Source organism: Pleurodeles waltl, chromosome 1_2 (genome assembly GCF_031143425.1).
Source record: "Pleurodeles waltl isolate 20211129_DDA chromosome 1_2, aPleWal1.hap1.20221129, whole genome shotgun sequence".
NCBI classification, from domain to species: domain Eukaryota; kingdom Metazoa; phylum Chordata; class Amphibia; order Caudata; family Salamandridae; genus Pleurodeles; species Pleurodeles waltl.
Genome location: NC_090437.1, coordinates 318,772,282 through 318,796,616, shown reverse-complemented (window position 1 = coordinate 318,796,616; position 24,335 = coordinate 318,772,282). Strand labels below are relative to the sequence as shown.

General features: G+C 44.2%; 1 protein-coding gene across 1 annotated transcript; it reads right to left on the bottom strand.

Annotated features, from left to right (window-relative positions):
- Window positions 1-18,140: 18,140 nt before the first annotated feature.
- On the bottom strand, window positions 18,141-22,917 carry CER1 (cerberus 1, DAN family BMP antagonist). The gene is made up of 2 exons (XM_069238832.1): window positions 22,250-22,917; window positions 18,141-18,909 (listed from the first exon to the last, which is right to left on the bottom strand). The coding sequence occupies exons 1-2, from the start codon at window positions 22,790-22,792 to the stop codon at window positions 18,616-18,618; spliced, it is 837 nt and encodes a 278-aa protein (XP_069094933.1). The 5' UTR covers window positions 22,793-22,917; the 3' UTR covers window positions 18,141-18,615.
- Window positions 22,918-24,335: the final 1,418 nt, after the last annotated feature.

Genomic DNA, 24,335 nt, shown 5'->3' with positions numbered 1-24,335 from the left:
GTTTCCGCCCGGCGGGCGGTGCCCGCCGCCCGCCGGGGTCGGAATGACCCCCTTAATGTTGTCAATGAAATTAATCAAGACAGGCAATAGTTCCTATGAAGGGTAATTCCCAAATTTGTTAAGTTAGAAAAATAAGGGAAATTCAAGAGAAGACAAGCAGACGGTGTCAGCAAAATAAAAGTCTCTAATGACAGAATAAATGAAAGATCTAGAGCCTGATTTAGAAGTCAGCGGAAGAGAATACTCTGTCACAAATGTGAGGGATATCCTGTCCGCCATATTACGATCCCATTCTGTCCTATGCGTATTGTGATATGGCAGACGGGATATCCGTCACGTTTGTGACAGAGTATTCCCTCCACAGACATCTAGATCAGGCCCGTAGCCAAGTAGAAGACAGGGATTTGCCCCGGAGTCTAACTCTTGCAGGCAAGTATTTCCACTAAGGAAGCTGAAAAGGGTATCTGAAACTAACTCAGCAATGTACAATTAAAATACATTCTCAACAATATGCAACACCCCCATGGTCTAGACTTTTCTAGTTCCATTAACTCATCATGCAGGTGACTCTCCATCTCCACAAACTCCACTTCTTCCCTCGTTCACTTTCTCCAAAGTTCATTTGTCACTAGCTCCCCTCCCTTAATATTTGACCTATTTCTTCCAGTCATCAGTTTAATTACCTTTATGAAAATAAACAAGCATATAGCAAGGATGGCAATGATTACTATAGGGGTCAAAATAGTCCACAAAATTCCACTACCAGTGCCATCTACCAACTGCAGAATACCCCTTGCAAACTGCTGCAAAGGCAGTTTGGCCACAGTGATACTGTCAGTCCTTCTAGTCAAGCATACTTCCACCCAACAAGAAAAGATACACTCTGCCACTAATATGTAACAGAGCCCATTGCGAAAGGACATCACAACAATTTTGATTTGCATTTAATTGAAGGGCCCCCTGATCTCCATATATGGCTCAGGATGACAGATGCTCTCCTGCCCACATTTAACTGCTGGCAGGTGACGCAGCTGTGGCACAGCTATACTGCAATGACGTGGAAGAAGGGATTAAGCCAATAAGTTCCAAAGAGATATACCATTGCATCTCTCCCTTTATGGGCAGGACTATGAAAATGTCTGGCCATAGGGAACATCAGGGTTTTGGTTAGGACAGGTCTTCCATCACTCAAAACCCAAATCTCTTCCTGATTCTTCACAGAACCTGCTCTGACACACCTCTCTTGCTCTCTGGGACTTCTCCCTGTAGATTATTGATCTCCTACCATGTGTCAGGAGTAGTTAACAACAGGCTCCTCTCACCATCAACACAACATCATCTTCTGTTTCTCCTGAATGATCCCTGTTTATTGTGCAGGACTCAACTGTGCAGTATTTTGCCATCTGATCCGCATAGCGGTTTTAGGCTGTCACATAATCACTTCTGCCTCTGTGTGCTGCACATTTGACCACTGCTATTTCAGCAGGTACCTGAAATGTGTGCAACAAGTTCATAAAGTAGTTCCTACTTCTAATCAGGGAGCCAGAGGAAAACATGAAACCCCTTTGAGACCATAACTTCCCAAAATCAGTATAGATGGTAACTTTCAAATTGTTAGAGACACAGCAAGCTCTAGAAGAGTGGTCAGTTTGGCCACCTGTGAGAAGGATACAATCCACAAGTCAGAGGCTTCAATTACACCTTCTAAGGTGCAGACAGCATAGGATGCTTTCAGGATTCCTCGTCAATCCCTTAACCAAGAGCTGTATACAAACAACATACAATTGGGCTCTGATGTCTGGATAGTCAGGTCTTGGCTTGATACACAGTTCAGAAATGTCCAGGCAATCATGGTCATCCATTTCATCATCCTCCTAAGATACGGGCAAAGGCAACAGTGTGGCAGCGTTCATAGAAGTGCACTTCAGCAGAGTATTGTTCTCTGCGGCAAGTATCACTTACCCATAGTATGTATGCCTGCTGTTTGTCATGTGCTGTGTTTCAGTAAGGGTAAGCAGGCTCTCAACAGAATGTAGAACCATAACTGAAAGCAGTAAACCCGCCACAAGGCCTTTACATTGCTGAATGCTGGCACCAACTGCTTTCACCCAGTAACTTTGCTGCTTTTCATGGGTCCATGGGTCTGTGTTAACACAGACAACGAGCAACTATCATGTTCACCACAGTACAGGACAAACAACTTGTCCTAATCTACCATTCCTAGAGCTGGGGCATGGCAGAGATGTTCTCTCAGCTTGAGTAAGGCACTCTTGCCTTTCTTGTCCCAAAGTATTCGATCTGACACATCTTTGTGTGTAAGCCTCTCTATCCTGACTTCTCTTTGCGTTGAAGGTGGGTTCATTTTCGGAATGGTAGAGATTCTTTCATGAGAGACCTTCCTAGAGCTTTTCTCAATTTTCTGTACCAAATATAGGACCTCTCTCTGAGAGTTATGTACTTTGATTAGGGATACTTTCTGACCATTATCTGTCAAGTGGTTCAGTAAGGCAATGGTGTCTTGTCTGCATGCATCTGCGGACATTGATGCTACCAATAGGTATTCGATGTATTGGACAAGGTCTCCAGAATTTTCTTCAGTATCTGATTGAAGATTGAGCTGCTTTCTGTATGCCCCTGTGGGACTCAGCACCATGCTAGAACTTTTGGAATCTGAAGTTGAAGAGGATCCTGCTTTCCTCAGGAAAAGCAATGGAGAATGCTTGACACAATTCAATAACAGTACACAACTCATCCTCATGGGATATTTGGAAAACTATAACAGCAGGATTTGGTACCACAGGACACAATAGTACAACAATATTATTGCTGCAGCACCACTATGGAGGCACAATCATAGGTTGAAAGGCAGGACCTTCGCCTTGACAAAAGTGTGACTACAGGTGAGGTTCCCCTGCATAGTGACTGATGGTGCAGAAACCTGACGACTGTCATTTCTGTTAATAGGTGAAATTTACTCTTACTATTTTTGCATGGCTTTGGCATGGTAGGGTGTTCCAGGTGGTGGTGGCGAGGTAGGAAAAGGAGTGTCCTTCTGTTATGGTTTTCCTGATGCGGTGTACTTCTGCGAGAGAGATCTGGGCTGAGCGTAGGGTCCTGTGGGGTACGTGGAAGTCGAGTCGCTGGTTAAGGTAGGCAGGTCCGGTGTTGTGGAGGGCTTTGTGTGCATAGGTAAGGATTTTAAAAGTGATTCTTTTTTCAGGAGGGAGTCAGTGCAGTGTGCGTAAGTGTTGTGAGATGTGGCAGTGTCAGGGTAGATCGAGGGTCAATCTGGCGGCGGTGTTCTGGGTGTTTTGCAATTTTTGGGTGAGTTTTTTGTTGGTTCCAGCATAGAGTGCGTTGCCGTAGTCCAGTCTGCTGGTGATGAGGGCGTGTGTGACGGTCATTCTATGCTTGAGGGGGATCCATTTGAAGGTCTTTCGTAGGAGGCAGTGGGTGCGGGAGCAGGTGGAGGTGACTGCGTTGATCTGATGGTTCATGCTGAGGTCCGGGTCCAGGATGATTCTGAGGTTGCAGGCATGGCTGGCAGGGGTAGGTGGGTTTCAGAAGGTGGGTGGCCACCAGGAGTCGCTCCATGCATTGGGTTGGGGGCCCAAGAGGAGTACCTCGGTCTTGTTTGTGTTGAGTTGAAGGCAGCTATCTCTCATCCAGTTGGCGACTGCTTTCATGCCCTCGTGGAAGTTGTGTCTGGCCTTGTCTGGTTCGTTGGAGAGGCAGAGGATGAGTTGGGTGTCGTCGGCGTAGGAGATGATGTTTATTCCGTATCTTCTGACGATGGTGGCTAGCGGTGCCATGTAGACGTTGAACAGCGTGGGGCTGAGGGAGGATCCTTGGGGCACTCCGCAGGTGGTGGGTGTGGGTTCTGCGAGGAGAGGGGCGAGCCTCACTCGTTGCATTCTGCCGGAGAGGAAGGATTGGATCCAGTCGAGGGCCTTGTCTCTAATGCCGGCTTCGTGGAGTCTTCTTATCAGGGTGTGATGGGAGACTGTGTAGAACGCTGCAGAGAGGTTAAGTAGGATGAGTACCTCCGTCTCTCTGTTGTCCAGTAGGTAGCGGATGTCGTCTGTTGTGGACAGGAGGGCTGTTTCAGTGCTGTGGTTTGAATTAAATCCGGATTGGGAGATGTCGAGGATGTTGTGGCTTTCTGAAAATGTGGTGAGTTGGCTGTTGAATGCTTTTTCTATGACTTTCGCAGGAAATGGAAGTAGGGAGGTGGGGTCAGCCGATGGTTGCTTGAGGAAGGGGTTGATCTTGGCGTGTTTTCAGTCATCTAGAAAGGTGGTGGCAGCTAGTGAGCAGTTGATGGTAAGGCAGAGCTTGGGGGCGATGGTGTCTGCAGCTCTGTTGAAGACGGGATGGGGGCATGGGTCTGTGGGGGCCCCGGAGTAGATGGACTTCATGGTTTTCAAAGTATCTTCGGTGGAGAGGGGTGTCCAGGTGGAGATTGTGGGTTTGTTGGTGTCGGTTGTTGGACGGGAGGGTTTGGTGCGTGAGTTGTCCTTGTTGAAACTGTCATAGATGGTCTTGATAGTGCGGTGGAAGTAGGTGTTGAGTCTGTCGCATAGGTCCTGTGAGGGTGGGATGTTCGTTGTCTCACTGTTGGGTTGGGCGAACTCCTTGATGATGTTGAAGAGTTCCTTGCTGTTGTGTGGTTGTGAGGAGATCCTGTCTTGGATAGACTTCTTTCTGGTGTCTCTGATGAGTTGGTGGTGTGCGGTGGTGGCGTCTTTGAAGTTGTAGTGGGCTTCTGGGGATTTAGTGTTTCTCCAGATTTTCTCAAGGCGGTGACAGGCGCGTCTTGATTCCCAGAGTTTGGGGGTGAACCAGCTGGCTCTCTTTGCGTGGGTGTTGTTGTTCTTTTTGAGGGGTGCTATGGTGTTGGCGCAGTCGGTGATCCACTTGTGGAAGGTGCGTGCTGCGGTGTTTGGGTCCTCGTTGCGTGCAATGGGGGTGCGGCGATGGAGAGGGCGGCGGAGAGTTCTATAAATCATTCAAAAAATCATCACTTGCGTCACTATCACTAGTCTTATCTTTCCTGTCTTCAATTCCACCCCTCTCCCAATTTCTTTCTCGCTGCTGCGTGTCTCTTTAGCGCAGAGTACATCCTTATACCCGCAATTACATTCTCCCTTCATTCTTACTGTTCTGCATTTTAGCTGACTTCCATTCAAATATGGACCTTTTTATTGGCTTGGGTCTGATATTTCTCCTTCTCTTTCACATGTGAGGCATGCTGCCATGCATTCAAAGCCTCATATTGTGCAGGGCTTGGTGGGAGTTTCATTCCATACAACACGAGCCTCAAATTCTCAATTATTCTCAAATTAAAGGTATCATGTGGGGGAAACTGCAACAACCCTACATTCCCTGTGACCTTATTCCAATGTCTGACTAAAATACACATGTGTACACCGATCTTTTCATGTAATGTGGGACCTTCCCCTGTGGAGGTACTGCCTCACTGTCCTACACAGTTATTCTTACACCATCACTAAACAAAGTCCTCAATTTCTTGAAAACTTTAATCTTTCCCTGAATGTGGTGCAACACAAAATTAAGAAAGCTTCACTTGAAATAACTGGCAGTTCTTAACACCTCACAATGTAATACACAACAGCACTAGTGCCCAGTCTCAGCTTGACACTACTATATCGACCACTCCCTTTTTGGCACTCACCGATGTAATGACCAATCCCAGCATGCCACACACACCAAACGACCAATACCTGCGCAGCACCTTATGATGCAATGCGCAGAACCTCACAACAGCACTCACACCACAGCGATTACCTTAACATAAGCAAATTATTAAAAATCAAAAATGAAGCAATGACTCTTGTCTGTACCACCAAAGACAATTCAAAGTCGTGGATCACTCTAGGGTAAGAATGAGCAATAACCCCCTTGTGGCACTAACACATACACACAATGTGAATTTTCGACCAGCGGGGAATCACTCAGACTAGTGCTGTCTACTCATCTGTGCAAAAGGATTAACCAAACACCAATATCAGTTAGTACATCATCATTACAGAAGTTTATTAAGTCATTATCTTTAGTGCGAATGATAGCGCTTCACGGCCTGACATCACAAACCTTAACAGAAAAGTAACAACTTAATATATGTCAGTAGCTGTCCTGGATTCTTAGACTATGATGAGTCTAATAACCAAATTTCAACTCTGCAGCAAGCACGTTTCTCTTCATAATCCCAAGCATTATACACAAAACAGCATTTTGAATCTCAACTTCAACAAAGGAAAAGCCCTTTCAGACCCAAAGGACACCACATGCAAAACACACTACCTCATCAAATCCGCAAGCACGGCAAGGAAGGTTTCCGCCCGGCGGGCGGTGCCCGCCGCCCGCCGGGGTCGGAATGACCCCCTTAATGTTGTCAATGAAATTAATCAAGACAGGCAATAGTTCCTATGAAGGGTAATTCCCAAATTTGTTAAGTTAGAAAAATAAGGGAAATTCAAGAGAAGACAAGCAGACGGTGTCAGCAAAATAAAAGTCTCTAATGACAGAATAAATGAAAGATCTAGAGCCTGATTTAGAAGTCAGCGGAAGAGAATACTCTGTCACAAATGTGAGGGATATCCTGTCCGCCATATTACGATCCCATTCTGTCCTATGCGTATTGTGATATGGCAGACGGGATATCCGTCACGTTTGTGACAGAGTATTCCCTCCACAGACATCTAGATCAGGCCCGTAGCCAAGTAGAAGACAGGGATTTGCCCCGGAGTCTAACTCTTGCAGGCAAGTATTTCCACTAAGGAAGCTGAAAAGGGTATCTGAAACTAACTCAGCAATGTACAATTAAAATACATTCTCAACAATATGCAACACCCCCATGGTCTAGACTTTTCTAGTTCCATTAACTCATCATGCAGGTGACTCTCCATCTCCACAAACTCCACTTCTTCCCTCGTTCACTTTCTCCAAAGTTCATTTGTCACTAGCTCCCCTCCCTTAATATTTGACCTATTTCTTCCAGTCATCAGTTTAATTACCTTTATGAAAATAAACAAGCATATAGCAAGGATGGCAATGATTACTATAGGGGTCAAAATAGTCCACAAAATTCCACTACCAGTGCCATCTACCAACTGCAGAATACCCCTTGCAAACTGCTGCAAAGGCAGTTTGGCCACAGTGATACTGTCAGTCCTTCTAGTCAAGCATACTTCCACCCAACAAGAAAAGATACACTCTGCCACTAATATGTAACAGAGCCCATTGCGAAAGGACATCACAACAATTTTGATTTGCATTTAATTGAAGGGCCCCCTGATCTCCATATATGGCTCAGGATGACAGATGCTCTCCTGCCCACATTTAACTGCTGGCAGGTGACGCAGCTGTGGCACAGCTATACTGCAATGACGTGGAAGAAGGGATTAAGCCAATAAGTTCCAAAGAGATATACCATTGCATCTCTCCCTTTATGGGCAGGACTATGAAAATGTCTGGCCATAGGGAACATCAGGGTTTTGGTTAGGACAGGTCTTCCATCACTCAAAACCCAAATCTCTTCCTGATTCTTCACAGAACCTGCTCTGACACACCTCTCTTGCTCTCTGGGACTTCTCCCTGTAGATTATTGATCTCCTACCATGTGTCAGGAGTAGTTAACAACAGGCTCCTCTCACCATCAACACAACATCATCTTCTGTTTCTCCTGAATGATCCCTGTTTATTGTGCAGGACTCAACTGTGCAGTATTTTGCCATCTGATCCGCATAGCGGTTTTAGGCTGTCACATAATCACTTCTGCCTCTGTGTGCTGCACATTTGACCACTGCTATTTCAGCAGGTACCTGAAATGTGTGCAACAAGTTCATAAAGTAGTTCCTACTTCTAATCAGGGAGCCAGAGGAAAACATGAAACCCCTTTGAGACCATAACTTCCCAAAATCAGTATAGATGGTAACTTTCAAATTGTTAGAGACACAGCAAGCTCTAGAAGAGTGGTCAGTTTGGCCACCTGTGAGAAGGATACAATCCACAAGTCAGAGGCTTCAATTACACCTTCTAAGGTGCAGACAGCATAGGATGCTTTCAGGATTCCTCGTCAATCCCTTAACCAAGAGCTGTATACAAACAACATACAATTGGGCTCTGATGTCTGGATAGTCAGGTCTTGGCTTGATACACAGTTCAGAAATGTCCAGGCAATCATGGTCATCCATTTCATCATCCTCCTAAGATACGGGCAAAGGCAACAGTGTGGCAGCGTTCATAGAAGTGCACTTCAGCAGAGTATTGTTCTCTGCGGCAAGTATCACTTACCCATAGTATGTATGCCTGCTGTTTGTCATGTGCTGTGTTTCAGTAAGGGTAAGCAGGCTCTCAACAGAATGTAGAACCATAACTGAAAGCAGTAAACCCGCCACAAGGCCTTTACATTGCTGAATGCTGGCACCAACTGCTTTCACCCAGTAACTTTGCTGCTTTTCATGGGTCCATGGGTCTGTGTTAACACAGACAACGAGCAACTATCATGTTCACCACAGTACAGGACAAACAACTTGTCCTAATCTACCATTCCTAGAGCTGGGGCATGGCAGAGATGTTCTCTCAGCTTGAGTAAGGCACTCTTGCCTTTCTTGTCCCAAAGTATTCGATCTGACACATCTTTGTGTGTAAGCCTCTCTATCCTGACTTCTCTTTGCGTTGAAGGTGGGTTCATTTTCGGAATGGTAGAGATTCTTTCATGAGAGACCTTCCTAGAGCTTTTCTCAATTTTCTGTACCAAATATAGGACCTCTCTCTGAGAGTTATGTACTTTGATTAGGGATACTTTCTGACCATTATCTGTCAAGTGGTTCAGTAAGGCAATGGTGTCTTGTCTGCATGCATCTGCGGACATTGATGCTACCAATAGGTATTCGATGTATTGGACAAGGTCTCCAGAATTTTCTTCAGTATCTGATTGAAGATTGAGCTGCTTTCTGTATGCCCCTGTGGGACTCAGCACCATGCTAGAACTTTTGGAATCTGAAGTTGAAGAGGATCCTGCTTTCCTCAGGAAAAGCAATGGAGAATGCTTGACACAATTCAATAACAGTACACAACTCATCCTCATGGGATATTTGGAAAACTATAACAGCAGGATTTGGTACCACAGGACACAATAGTACAACAATATTATTGCTGCAGCACCACTATGGAGGCACAATCATAGGTTGAAAGGCAGGACCTTCGCCTTGACAAAAGTGTGACTACAGGTGAGGTTCCCCTGCATAGTGACTGATGGTGCAGAACCCTGACGACTGTCATTTCTGTTAATAGGTGAAATTTACTCTTACTATTTTTGCATGGCTTTGGCATGGTAGGGTGTTCCAGGTGGTGGTGGCGAGGTAGGAGAAGGAGTGTCCTTCTGTTATGGTTTTCCTGATGCGGTGTACTTCTGCGAGAGAGATCTGGGCTGAGCGTAGGGTCCTGTGGGGTACGTGGAAGTCGAGTCGCTGGTTAAGGTAGGCAGGTCCGGTGTTGTGGAGGGCTTTGTGTGCATAGGTAAGGATTTTAAAAGTGATTCTTTTTTCAGGAGGGAGTCAGTGCAGTGTGCGTACGTGTTGTGAGATGTGGCAGTGTCAGGGTAGATCGAGGGTCAATCTGGCGGCGGTGTTCTGGGTGTTTTGCAATTTTTGGGTGAGTTTTTTGTTGGTTCCAGCATAGAGTGCGTTGCCGTAGTCCAGTCTGCTGGTGATGAGGGCGTGTGTGACGGTCATTCTATGCTTGAGGGGGATCCATTTGAAGGTCTTTCGTAGGAGGCAGAGGGTGCGGGAGCAGGTGGAGGTGACTGCGTTGATCTGATGGTTCATGCTGAGGTCCGGGTCCAGGATGATTCTGAGGTTGCAGGCATGGCTGGCAGGGGTAGGTGGGTTTCAGAGGGTGGGTGGCCACCAGGAGTCGCTCCATGCATTGGGTTGGGGGCCCAAGAGGAGTACCTCGGTCTTGTTTGTGTTGAGTTGAAGGCAGCTATCTCTCATCCAGTTGGCGACTGCTTTCATGCCCTCGTGGAAGTTGTGTCTGGCCTTGTCTGGTTCGTTGGAGAGGCAGAGGATGAGTTGGGTGTCGTCGGCGTAGGAGATGATGTTTATTCCGTATCTTCTGACGATGGTGGCTAGCGGTGCCATGTAGACGTTGAACAGCGTGGGGCTGAGGGAGGATCCTTGGGGCACTCCGCAGGTGGTGGGTGTGGGTTCTGCGAGGAGAGGGGCGAGCCTCACTCGTTGCATTCTGCCGGAGAGGAAGGATTGGATCCAGTCGAGGGCCTTGTCTCTAATGCCGGCTTCGTGGAGTCTTCTTATCAGGGTGTGATGGGAGACTGTGTAGAACGCTGCAGAGAGGTTAAGTAGGATGAGTGCCTCCGTCTCTCTGTTGTCCAGTAGGTAGCGGATGTCGTCTGTTGTGGACAGGAGGGCTGTTTCAGTGCTGTGGTTTGAATTAAATCCGGATTGGGAGATGTCGAGGGTGTTGTGGCTTTCTGAAAATGTGGTGAGTTGGCTGTTGAATGCTTTTTCTATGACTTTCGCAGGAAATGGAAGTAGGGAGGTGGGGTCAGCCGATGGTTGCTTGAGGAAGGGGTTGATCTTGGCGTGTTTTCAGTCATCTAGAAAGGTGGTGGCAGCTAGTGAGCAGTTGATGGTAAGGCAGAGCTTGGGGGCGATGGTGTCTGCAGCTCTGTTGAAGACGGGATGGGGGCATGGGTCTGTGGGGGCCCCGGAGTAGATGGACTTCATGGTTTTCAAAGTATCTTCGGTGGAGAGGGGTTTCCAGGTGGAGATTGTGGGTTTGTTGGTGTCGGTTGTTGGACGGGAGGGTTTGGTGCGTGAGTTGTCCTTGTTGAAACTGTCATAGATGGTCTTGATAGTGCGGTGGAAGTAGGTGTTGAGTCTGTCGCATAGGTCCTGTGAGGGTGGGATGTTCGTTGTCTCACTGTTGGGTTGGGCGAACTCCTTGATGATGTTGAAGAGTTCCTTGCTGTTGTGTGGTTGTGAGGAGATCCTGTCTTGGATAGACTTCTTTCTGGTGTCTCTGATGAGTTGGTGGTGTGCAGTGGTGGCGTCTTTGAAGTTGTAGTGGGCTTCTGGGGATTTAGTGTTTCTCCAGATTTTCTTAAGGCGGTGACAGGCGCGTCTTGATTCCCAGAGTTTGGGGGTGAACCAGCTGGCTCTCTTTGCGTGGGTGTTGTTGTTCTTTTTGAGGGGTGCTATGGTGTTGGCGCAGTCGGTGATCCACTTGTGGAAGGTGCGTGCTGCGGTGTTTGGGTCCTCGTTGCGTGCAATGGGGGTGCGGCGATGGAGAGGGCGGCGGAGAGTTCTATAAATCATTCAAAAAATCATCACTTGCGTCACTATCACTAGTCTTATCTTTCCTGTCTTCAATTCCACCCCTCTCCCAATTTCTTTCTCGCTGCTGCGTGTCTCTTTAGCGCAGAGTACATCCTTATACCCGCAATTACATTCTCCCTTCATTCTTACTGTTCTGCATTTTAGCTGACTTCCATTCAAATATGGACCTTTTTATTGGCTTGGGTCTGATATTTCTCCTTCTCTTTCACATGTGAGGCATGCTGCCATGCATTCAAAGCCTCATATTGTGCAGGGCTTGGTGGGAGTTTCATTCCATACAACACTCGCCTCAAATTCTCAATTATTCTCAAATTAAAGGTATCATGTGGGGGAAACTGCAACAACCCTACATTCCCTGTGACCTTATTCCAATGTCTGACTAAAATACACATGTGTACACCGATCTTTTCATGTAATGTGGGACCTTCCCCTGTGGAGGTACTGCCTCACTGTCCTACACAGTTATTCTTACACCATCACTAAACAAAGTCCTCAATTTCTTGAAAACTTTCATCTTTCCCTGAATGTGGTGCAACACAAAATTAAGAAAGCTTCACTTGAAATAACTGGCAGTTCTTAACACCTCACAATGTAATACACAACAGCACTAGTGCCCAGTCTCAGCTTGACACTACTATATCGACCACTCCCTTTTTGGCACTCACCGATGTAATGACCAATCCCAGCATGCCACACACACCAAACGACCAATACCTGCGCAGCACCTTATGATGCAATGCGCAGCACCTCACAACAGCACTCACACCACAGCGATTACCTTAACATAAGCAAATTATTAAAAATCAAAAATGAAGCAATGACTCTTGTCTGTACCACCAAAGACAATTCAAAGTCGTGGATCACTCTAGGGTAAGAATGAGCAATAACCCCCTTGTGGCACTAACACATACACACAATGTGAATTTTCGACCAGCGGGGAATCACTCAGACTAGTGCTGTCTACTCATCTGTGCAAAAGGATTAACCAAACACCAATATCAGTTAGTACATCATCATTACAGAAGTTTATTAAGTCATTATCTTTAGTGCGAATGATAGCGCTTCACGGCCTGACATCACAAACCTTAACAGAAAAGTAACAACTTAATATATGTCAGTAGCTGTCCTGGATTCTTAGACTATGATGAGTCTAATAACCAAATTTCAACTCTGCAGCAAGCACGTTTCTCTTCATAATCCCAAGCATTATACACAAAACAGCATTTTGAATCTCAACTTCAACAAAGGAAAAGCCCTTTCAGACCCAAAGGACACCACATGCGAAACACACTACCTCATCAAATCCGCAAGCACGGCAACGCTCAACAACACATGATCAAAGACACATAATCCTACTTATACTCACAATCCTAGGACACCGCAACCACTTTAGGAACGCAGGAATTTTGCTAATACTCTGATCTGCACCATGGATTCTCAGGGACGTGGACTGGGCTAGGGAAGATTCTAACTGTCTCTGGGAAAAAATCTAGCTTTCTAAACCACAGCGGGAATCATTCTCTGCTACCAGATTGATGCAACAGGGAGTTGCACAATGGAGATCTTAATGGAAACTCAAGTATAAGCTACACTTGAACAGATGCACTTTTAGTCACATGCAGAGGCTTAACATGAATAAGTCATAATACATTAGTGACAGTGAAACACGTTAGCCCCACAAGAATGACAGAGAGTGATCTGAAACCCATAAAAGTTTATTAGCAGTTTTGAAATTAAGTCAGTAATTGGTTTATTAATGCATAGAATCAGTACAATTCAGAGAATTCAAAACAGTAAATACTAATATAAGTACCTTAACGTTGTCATAAAATGAATCAAAGCAAGCAACAATTCCTATGAGGGATATATTAATTAATATTAATCAATTTACTAGGCTAGGAAAATAAAGGATATTCAAGAGAGGTCAAGAAGGGAAAAAAAAGTTGGAAGGGCATTTGAAACTAGCTAACTCAAGAATGTACGATTGAAATACATTTCTCAACAATGTGCAACACTCCCAACAGTTCCCAGGGAGCCAATCGGGATCCAATTTTTCACAAAATCTAGGGTCGCCCTCTTCGCAGCCATTACATGATGGAAGTTTTCTGCTGCACAAATTAGTGTTAACTTTATATACGGCATAAAATTGTGATAGAGCGCAGCCACAGGGTGGCCTGCTGACAAATCTTTGGTGACCACTTTTTCTCCATAGACTTTTAGAAGTCAGAGATAACCTTTTCACCGGGATGAACCTGGTCCCTATACCCATCTGGAGGTCCATTGTGATCGGCCTTAACTTTTGATGTAGCACAACCGAATAATCGCAGTTGGCATTTTATACTTTTTGGAGCTATTTTTATTTAAACTTTAAAATGTCATATCTCTGGTTTTACTCGTTCTATTTTTGTCTTTCATGTGTCATTTTATTTATTAAAATGTACTATTTTTCCTCAATTGGTTTCGAAATTTTCTTTGCTCTTTTTTGACTTTATCACTGCTTATTATTTGCATAAATACTTTACACATCACTTCTACATTAAGCCTGTCTGCTCTGTGCTGCAGCTAGTAGGGGGTTGAACTCAGGTTAATTTTGTGACGTTAGTTGTTCACTTTGACAAGAATTATGGTTATTATTTGGGTGTGCAACCCTTCAACTAATACTCCAATTTCTTACAACAGTGTTTTGTGATTTATTCTGGCAATCCTTTTTTGGGTGAATTCTAATAATGCCAAGTTAGGAAGTGTGACAAATGTGTGTTAGCAATGGATACAAAAAGCGCAAACAAGGCATCCAGGAGTCTACTGTGGGAGGGAGTCACAAAGATTATTCAAAGACGAGGAAGGTGGGTGTCACTATCCCTTTCACTTATTCACCAATAGACCTGCCCTCATTGCTTCAGGTTAGTCAATGGCCACAACAGCCGCACACCTACTAATGGGTGCTGCTACCTACATTATAGCTTTAAGAATGGGGCACCAAGCATACCCTTGGCCTTCTGTGCAGAAGTATCAGTCCACATTTCCTAAAATACCTATCCAATCAGGAACCCAGTGTAATCTTCATCACCTCTACCCAGTGAAGTGGTAGTTACAGGACAGACAGCACACAATGTTGCTCTATTGGGGGCTCAAAAGGAGCACAAAGAAGACATGGGAAGTTAGGGAGAGTTTGGGGGAGGGGGTGTGACTCATTGGTACTGAGCCCCAGACCATTCCATTAGCAGGAAATGTGAGACAACTATGATTTCAGGTACAAATGCTGAATGAGCACAGTCTACTAGCGAAGAGCAGGACAATTGGTGAGGCACTTATGTAAGTAAATTGAAAAAAAGATTTGCAAGAGTCTTTATATTGATGTTTGGTCCGACTTGATAAAGGCCATTATGGTGTAATGTTAAAAAACAAAGGGAATAGATAGAAGGTGATGCTTGGAAATTACTGACAAAAGAAATCAAGAAATGGTTGCAAAACTATTTACAAGTAGTCTGTCATAATAGGTCCTCAAAATAATGTGTTAAAGATGAATGGATGGTACTAGGTTTTGGAGAGTGAAGGCAGCAAACACCACCATACAGTGGGATAAGTGGTCAGTAGGAAGACAGGGTTTTTATGGTATCTCATTCTTTTGACCCCCTCAATTTCAATTCTATTGCATTCAGTCAACAATTGACCTCTCCAATCAAAACGTTGCAGATATAGAGGGAAGGTTGAAGAATAAGATGTGAAGGGATCAAAGCATGACAAGAACTATGTCAGAATCAAAGAGTTGTGCTTGCGGCCATCTTTTTTTCATCATAAAGTGTAGGTAGGAAACCACTGTAGCCAATGTTTTAGTTCATGCATTCACAAGAAAGTATAGCAGCATCTCTTTACAGTTTTGGATTGATGAATCCTTGCAGTCCTTTCATGAAATCTTCTTCTGCACTGTCTTCTACCATTTGAAAAGGAAAAGGATGTTGAAGTGCTTCTGTGCTTGCCCACTATTGCATCCACATTTATCTGAGTCTCTTCAAACAATGAAGCTGCCTGTCTTCATTGTTAGTGGTTTTCATTATATGCATTTGGTTTGAGAAGAGTGAAACGAGGATTCATATACGTAGTTCTAGATATGAATGATGATATAGGTAGTTCTAGGCTATGAATGATGTGAAAATTAGATACTTATCGACATTGATGGATGAACTTGCCTTTAGCACTCCTAGAGTACTAACTCAAATAAATTCAGAACCAATTGCTATTAGAGCTATGGTGATGCAGAAGCACTTAGCATTAGATATCCTTCTTGTGAAGGAAGGCGGTATTTGCAAGGTACTAAAAGCCAAGAGATGATGCACCTTTATTTGAGATAACAGTCTTGTTGTTAAATCTTATATCATAACCATGACTAATAACGTTTGTGAACCTTTTTTCTTTAGAAGAGCATGGCTTATTAAAAACAATAGGTTTTTGAGTTAGTGAAATAAGGAAGAGTTTTAGCAAGGTTGGTGAATGCATCTATAATTTAATTGAAGGGGACTTTATGTATTATCCAAATCCCTGTGGGAATTATAATAATTTGTGCAATAGTTCTGTTTCTCTTGCTAAACTTTTCTTGATGTCTGATTAGAAATTATGGGTATAAAAAGTAGAAAAGACCATTAAAGAAGAAATGGTCTGAAGATTACAAAATGAGAATATCAAGGATCGTGTCAACCAGTTAAAGATGGTGGAGGAGAATTCCAGAAAAAAGCAGAAAGTGATGCAGACTGAATTAATTCCTCAATAATAAGTAAGTAAAATGCCATTTTAGACCAGATGAATACTATTTCTGTCACTCACTCATGCTTTTCCCCTACACACATCCTCTAAACCCAGGCTTTGCAAAGCATAAAGCTAGACTGATGACATAATGGTTTATTTCCAATGCAGTATTTGCCTTGCTAGTGCTGAACTTTCTATAGTACGAATGTTAGATTGCAACAAGTATCTTTCTCATTTGTTTTTTCTCAGGATCTGTTCACTGAGAGACCGATGTATTGCTAAATGTTTCATATTTTTTTAAACATCTCCAGATGACATAAACACAGAGGGGGTTGAATAATTTTAGTAGAATTGGGATGGTGTTTAGGTATTAAAGTAACAACAAGTATTAGCATTGTGTTCTGGTTTATTAAAGAAATAATATTTTGCTCACACCACGATAAGCTTGCACTATTAGTAATTTTCCATACAAGAATTGGGTATAAAGAACCACTTGTTTTTGGGGTGAGCCAGAAGACTTTGTTATTCTTCTAGGGGTGCTATTACTGATTTTGCTGCCTATTGAGACTTAGAATTGCTTCTGATTTCACATACTCTGTATAACTTTGCATCTGAGAGCCTTGAGAGGTAGTCTTGCATAATGATTACCTTATTATTTTAATGTTGAGACACAAAGTTATGGCCGTGAATTCATACAAATTATATTTTTTGTCATTATGCGTTATATTATGACAAATGCAAGCACAGATTTTTAAAAGCATGGAACTCGTGGCGGGGTTTGAGTGGTGATGCCACCTCTACAGTCTACTTCTATGACAGCTCTAGAACTGACAGTCGGACAGATCTCTACATAAAAGATTCTTTCAGATTGCATGTGAGCTGCTGGGTCTGCACTACATAATTTCACAGCTGACAAATTTGCTGAGCCGTTGTTTTTGTACATGGTAGATGCTGGTCTAAAGGAATCCATGCACCAAAAACTCTAGGTTACGATGGTGAGTAATTGTATAACTTTTTGCATAAACGGTGTTAGCCATGACAAACTGTTATCAATGCAGCTGAGAGTTGACTGATATATTTGAGGTCAGATGCATTACTACTCAGTACAGTTCTGTGACTAGTCATCCGTTGTGGTACAATCCAACATGGTCAGGGGTTCAGAATTCATCCCACTATTTGTGGCATGACAGCCTTCTTGCCTTGTCTACACTAGTCTCAAATCTAAAAAATCTAACCAGGTGAAACTGACTCTTTTTGTGCATATGGGGCTGCCAGATTTTTTCCTCAATGCCATGTGTACAACCAATTGATTCTGGTTGGTATAAGCAAATATTCACCAACCCAGTTTCATTTTAATAATTACCATAAAGTGAACCATTCTGGGTACAACAATGACATAAGCTAATAAGGAAAGGTGTGTTTTCCATGGTATACATATGTCAACTCACAGAGTTATATTTTCATGCCGGACGTCTGAGGATTAATATACAAAATCTCTGTTTATCTAAATCTAATTGAGAGGAACTGAACCTGCTTTAGTCATGAATCATTAAGTATTCAAGCAACTCTAGGAGAAATTGAGAACCTGAGTTGAAACACAAAGATGGCGGCTAGCCACAATATGGTGCAGCATTTCACTCACCAAAAATAGACTGAAGAGAATGTACAAGACACCATTGGCCTCTTTCTAAATGCTGTGGTAATTTTAAGATCGTGTGTAGACATTGTTTACACTCTGCTTTACAGTGACAGGCTAAGAGAAAACTCCACCCTGCCCCTTTGTTATTGTGCTAACAATTTCTTTCAGAAGGCACCAGCTCGAAATTGTGCAGGCACAACAGTGCTATAATGAGACTTGGGTGTAAAACGCAATCAAAGATTGTTACTGCAAGTTATTCCCCATTGTATTGGGAAACTTTAGGCAACAAAAAACGACCTGAAGCAAAGCTCAAAAAGATTTTTTCTAGGTTTTCTTGCGCCCAATTCAAGCGTGACACTCAGAATGAGGCATTACTTGTTTTTTTTCCTGTTCTTTTAGGGAGGAAGAAAAGTGGGGGCATTTGCTGGGGAGGAGAGGGGTCAGAATTCATCCTTGGATAGCATTCCATTTCAATTTTCAATAGGAAAGTTAATACTTTTTTTTGCAATTTATTAGATTATAAAATAATTCCATAGGAAATAACACAACTGTACTGATTCTCATACGCAACACAAAGAATCATGTAGGCAAATAGTGGAATACCAAGAATATAATTTGAAAAACGTGTAGTTACATGTGTTGATTTATTTCCTTAAGAAACAATATATACAATTGATACCATTGCACAACACTGCATCTGATAGCGTTTGTGAAGGTCACGTTTTGAAAATGTTGTAGCCGTTTTACAAGTCTTTAGTGTTCAAAGACACACCACAACACTGTGGTACCGAGTCGCTCTCAAGACAAGAAGCTAAAAGTAGTCCGCCTCCTGGTACATAAGGCCCATGTGAGTTACTTGTTGTCGGGCTGATCCATGTCCAGGTTGGCCTGATAGACAGCTGGCTTTGTGTGTTTTCCCCGCTGGACCTCGCACTGGCACTCTTCTACTATCATGACCACCTTCACCAGGGTGGTGAAACCAGTGCAATTCATCTGCAAACGCTGCATGGTGAACTTGGTTGGCAAACAGTGGGAGCAGAAGGTGTAAAGATGGTCTTCTGGGCCTGGAACATGGAAAGAGCTGCACTTCCCAAAGCACAGATTGTTCTCTACCACAACCTTCTCACAATTTTCGTGGACAATGCTCTGAAAATAAAAATAAAAACACATTCCTGGTTACTGTAGTTTACTGCTGTTTCAGCATTTTACTCATCATTTTACATGTTTTTGGTTTGCACATGTGAAGAGCCTTGGAGGTGTGGACTACACTTGTAAGCAAAGAAATCTCACTGCCCAATGGCCCAGCAGATTTCCAATGAGTACAATAACAAAATGTTTGTTGTCTTTGTGAGCTTTTGTTTATTCATATCGAGTGACATAATCGTAAAATATTTGAAGAAAGAATGTGTGGCCTGTCCACACACCTCCTTATTTATTTTTTGGAGTTTATGCAAAACTATTTGGATTCACCCACTACGTGTCACAAACAGCATTGTATCAGGGCCTGCAATGGCTACTGCACACCTCATAACAGAGAAAAGTAACTTGAGATATGCCAGATCTATCATGTCAACAGCCAGAAGGGGTCACACATAAAAGGTTCCCGAGGATTCTAGTGAGAAGCATCCACGCATCAATGAACCTCTAAAACAAATCAATGAATGTCTGCAGGAACCTCTATCAATGACCGGGTTGCCTCTCCTTACTGCACATGAAATCCTCCCCATGGACAGAGGCCTCCGGTTCTGGAGTAGTTGCCTCTAAGGGAGATTTAAAGGCATTTTAGAAGGAAAAGGTTTATCTCCAAGAAGGAGATCTCATCCGAGAGAGCTCAGGCTCTTATGAACGATCCTGAGAGTCACTGCAGCTGAAAGTACTGCTTTTAGCATATGTCTACATTAGTTATCCAGATCACTGCATTTCAATCAGAACTCTTGTCAGTCAGGGGTTGTTGTGAGAGCTGCATTGTGTGGTGAGGTTCCCCGCTTCCTTTGTTTAACTTCCAGAAATGTGAGACAGCTGTGCGTGCGCATATGTGGAAAAAATAATTTTAAGAAACAGGTGTGTTTTTGTCTTACAATCATCATTATGAGTTTAAAAACATCCTGGTGCATATATTATTTCTGGTGTTTTTGAACTTTACTTATAAACTGGGAAGAAAAATGCGTATGAAAATGCAATCATGTTTTTATTACTACTACTGCATTGTGTTTGCATCTGCAAGCACCAACCTCACAGTGGTACCTGGCAGCAGACACTGCGGTGAGTGTAATTTGACCTCAGCTGTTTACAGACGCAGTTACGTAAACAGGTGCTAATTGCATTTACGCCCATCTATGCAGACACGAATGGGTCTAAATGTAAACGATGCTGTCGGTAGTTGCCTTTGCATCGCACTGACACTGGCATGAGCAGCTCTAGAAGCTGCCATAGCATTTGCCAGCTAGCGTCTTCCAGGGAATCTCCTCCTCAAAGCATCTGAGTGACTGCCCCGCTGCGGGGCAGAGCTACCTCTTGGAGCTCCTTCCTGCTTTAATGGTGAAAAATGGGACCAAGTCATGAGGCTGTGGAGGAGAAAAGGCCTTCGTAAAAAAACTAGAAACCCAAATCAGGACACATCACCTCCTGACCGCCAACTGTGTCCCTCCAGGAAGGAATGTACATCTGAAGGCAACCAAAAATGCCAACAGTTGTGCATTGTCGTACATGTGAATTTGTAAGACTCCATTCTACATGATGTTCGAAAAGGGAGGTTGAATTCAGTCTCATTTTGAGCATCTAATTTTGGTTAAGTGGATTAGGCAAGAAACGAGCACTCTGTGCATTATTTGCATTACATTTAAAACATGTGCAGGATGTGAAAAGAATAGGACTAAAAGGCTTTCCGTGGAAAACAAATATGGATAAAAAAAAAATGCACGGATGGAGTGAGGTAGGAACGCAGCAACCCAAGCTCATTCTGCACTCTGTCTCATGATACCTCATCCTCCCATTTAGGTAGCGATGCTTTAGAAGTAGGGGCTTGTGGTTCTGGGCACTGTGTCTGTGGGTGTCCCACACCCTGCCACTGTCAGACAGAGCTATTTCCATTTCTGGACTGGCCTATAGGACAACCAGGCAGTGCCCGGCGGACTGGTCTGACAGGTCAGTGCGCGGTCGTTTATTTTAGAAGTTTGCGGGCCTGTTTTGTGGCCAGGTGGGCGTTTTTTTACTGTTGATTTACCTGACATAATCGCAGGCATTACCTGCAGCAAACGCAAATGCAAGCAATCTCCCATACTTTGCAAAATACCCAAATAACGTGTCCTCACACGTTCAAAACTGGACTGACTTGCAAGGATGGGCCACTGTTTTTTTTAGCTATCTGGTTCTCTCGTGGGGACACTTTTATTGTGCTGCCGGGGCATATTTTTTGTCCCAGTCCGACCATAGCTGTTTCCAGTGATAGGCCAAATATACCACCTATTTCCCCTTCACACAAACATCATGAGACCTAAAATAGTCAAATAGTCATATAGTTAACTGCCTAGACAGATGTCAGTACATAGTCAGTCCTACAAACATTGGCAACCAGTTGCTGCGCCACGACCCCCTCAGGCCCGCAGAAAAGGAAACACTTTACACAATTCTGAGGTTTAGGTTGCGTTAATGGTATGCAATTACGTAAGTGTAAAATCCGTTTGCTTGTGCTAAAATGTAGGAAATATAGCCTCGCGTCTGTCAGAAACTGGCAGTAAGTAACCACGGCTTGTTGCGCATATTTGTGAGAAACACGCTATAACCGTATTGGTGTATTTCTTGTTTTGGTGAAGTGCCGCCCACACAGCCCTGCGGCTACTTCGCAGTGCTGGTTAACAAAGGGAGGTTTGCACATGGCACGGATGTGATGCAAGATATTGAAGAGACAGTTGTCTCCAGTTCGGACACTACTACCTGGGCCGGGTAACTGAAAGCATGCCTCTCACTAGCCATGTGTTTTAAAGTGACACTTTAGTTGTTTTCAGCAGCAGACGGGGTGTAGTGCATTGTATGACAAAAGTGTGAATCTGAAGAGCTCGAAGCCGTTAAAATCTGTGACCCTGCTGTTTTAAACAAAAGGTGAGATTACTCATAAAACTAGGAGAGCAACGTTATAGGAATGTGAATATCTTGTAGGAATCGGGCCACTTTGTTAGAGCCACCCAATTGGCCGGACCACTTTGTTAACGCCATAATGGCACGTCATGTGTGTTAGGTTGTAGTATGATGTGGTATGGAATTGCATGCTATAGTATGCTCTTTTATACTATAGAGTGGCAAGCTTTTTCTATGTGTTACATCCTGTTATCTTTTTATATTATGTTATATTTTTGTGCTGCGGTACGGTCTGCCGCTGATTTAAAGATTGCTACGGGCAACTAGAAGTCTGCTTCAGTGCGCTTGGACACCGGGGAGAGGAGTGGTAAAAGGTGGTGTATACAGCCATCACCACGAAGATGGCGCTTACCTGGGAGAAGGGCAGCGTGCGGCAGTTTTCCTGCTGCATCTCCTCAGTCTTCACGGGCAGAGCCAGCTCCCCCGAGGCCGAGTTCCGCCTGAGCAGGAAGTGGTTCCAGAACTTCTTGGCGTTCTTCATGTTCGTGGGCTCCTTGTTTCTCCTCTCAGGGGGAGGCGGCGGGAAAGCGTTGCTCAGAGCATCTAATGGGATGTTTTCAGTGTCTGGCAGCCCCCAGTTGCCCAGGTTGCTTTCCAAATGAAGCTCGATTGGGGGTAGGCTCAGCCTGGTTTTTCTCCTCTCCCCTGGTGGGTGTAGGGGCTCGACCAGCTCTGGCTCAACAGCCAGATCAGGCCCACCCTGCTGCAGCATATCTTTGAAGGCTTCGGGCTCAACCCCCAACATTTCTATGCCTTGGCCCTCCCTCCCGAGTCGGACCTGGTCCTGGTAGGACAGCAGTCGAGCTTGTCGTCTCCTTTTGTCCTGCAGCTCTCTCCCCAGTTTACTGTCTGCAAGCCAGGCCACCACCAAAAGCTGAAACAGCTGCAGAAGCATCCTCTCTCTCTTCAAGGCCTCGGGCTAAGTGTGCTGTGGTGCCCTCGGGCCCTGTCTCTTTATACCGGAAGCAGCGTCATTGCAGCTGCAAGGAGTCCGCAGGGCAGCAGCTTTGGCACATTTACTGGAGTCCTCGATTATAAATAGGGATATTTGAGCTCATTGAACTGCCAGCTCGTAATCTAGGCGTGTGTGTATGTTAGGAGAAACTTTCAAGCCTCGGCCCAGGGGGTCATTACTTGGCGGGGCAGCTTGCAGAAGTTGTTGATTCGCCGTCTGGGAAAGAGGCTGCCCACCCTTGGGTGTGTATTAGCTAAATCAACAAATCATTTGCGGGACCCACGAGTGCGCATTGCAGACAAGAAGTCCTGACCATCCATGTGCTCAGAACTGGATAAACAAATGTTATGTGCTGCCCACCCCAGCTGTCGCACATAAGTCAACGCTTATATACTGAAACAAAATTTGCTTGTTCAAATTTAATGTATGTCATGCTAAAAAAATGTTTTCGGTTTTATATAGCGAACTAGGCCAAAGGACATTAGAGTGCTTTACCAGAGCACCAGATTACATTACACAAAGGGGGGATTACATGATTTTCATAGATTCACAGGACCTTGAGCCGATGTCGGTACTCGAACCTGGTTCTCCACTCCATTTGGGCCACAGCTCCTTTCTGTTGGCGTTTCGTTGTATATTATTTATTGTAAAGTGTCCATCCACTAACCCGCGGTGCATTCATATAATCACAAAAGTTGAGTTTGTTGTCACAAACGCCTGCATGCCTTTCAAACATGGCTGATTCAAAAAGCTTACATTCAGTAAATGTACAGGCCTGAGAGCTATCCAGCCCTGTGCGACACTATAATCCATAAGCCATTCTTTGGTGAAAGGTCAGCTCGCATAGCTCGGAAGTGACCCTTATTCGGATGGCCGGGCCCTCTTAGCTTGAGTTTGTTCATTTCCCGGCTCTGAAGTGTCGTCACACTCACGCAGCTCACTGCATTTCAGGGGTACGTTCACATTGGCCCAGCACTTCATCTTCTTTGTATCCTCATTATCGGCGGGAACCCGTCCAGACAAGGGCCTTAGAGCATGGACCACGCATTAGCATTAACTTTGTGGTTCAGGAATGTATCTTGCTCGTATTTATCTCAGCGACATCTCTACCACAATCATTAACTACGAGGCAGAAAAATACAATTTAAGCATGCCATACCTAATGTTATATCATATTTTTTATTCCTAAATTAAAACAGTCTTTTGAGTCGATGGTTGATCCCTCAACGAATGTTTCTCACACCACACAGGCCAGCGTTTCGTTCAAAATAAACGCCGTCGTAAAATTATGCAATCTTTACATCTGTTTCGAAATGTCCTGAGAACTTTCTGGGAGATGTACCTTGGTTCGCTTGTAAAAGTCTAACTCCGGCGTCCCCATAGGCACTAGATGAAGCGCCGAGGCAAAACGTCGAAAACCTTCACATAAGAGCTCCCCCCCTCCCCTCCCCCGCGCCCTGGCACTGAGAGAGCTCCAAAACCC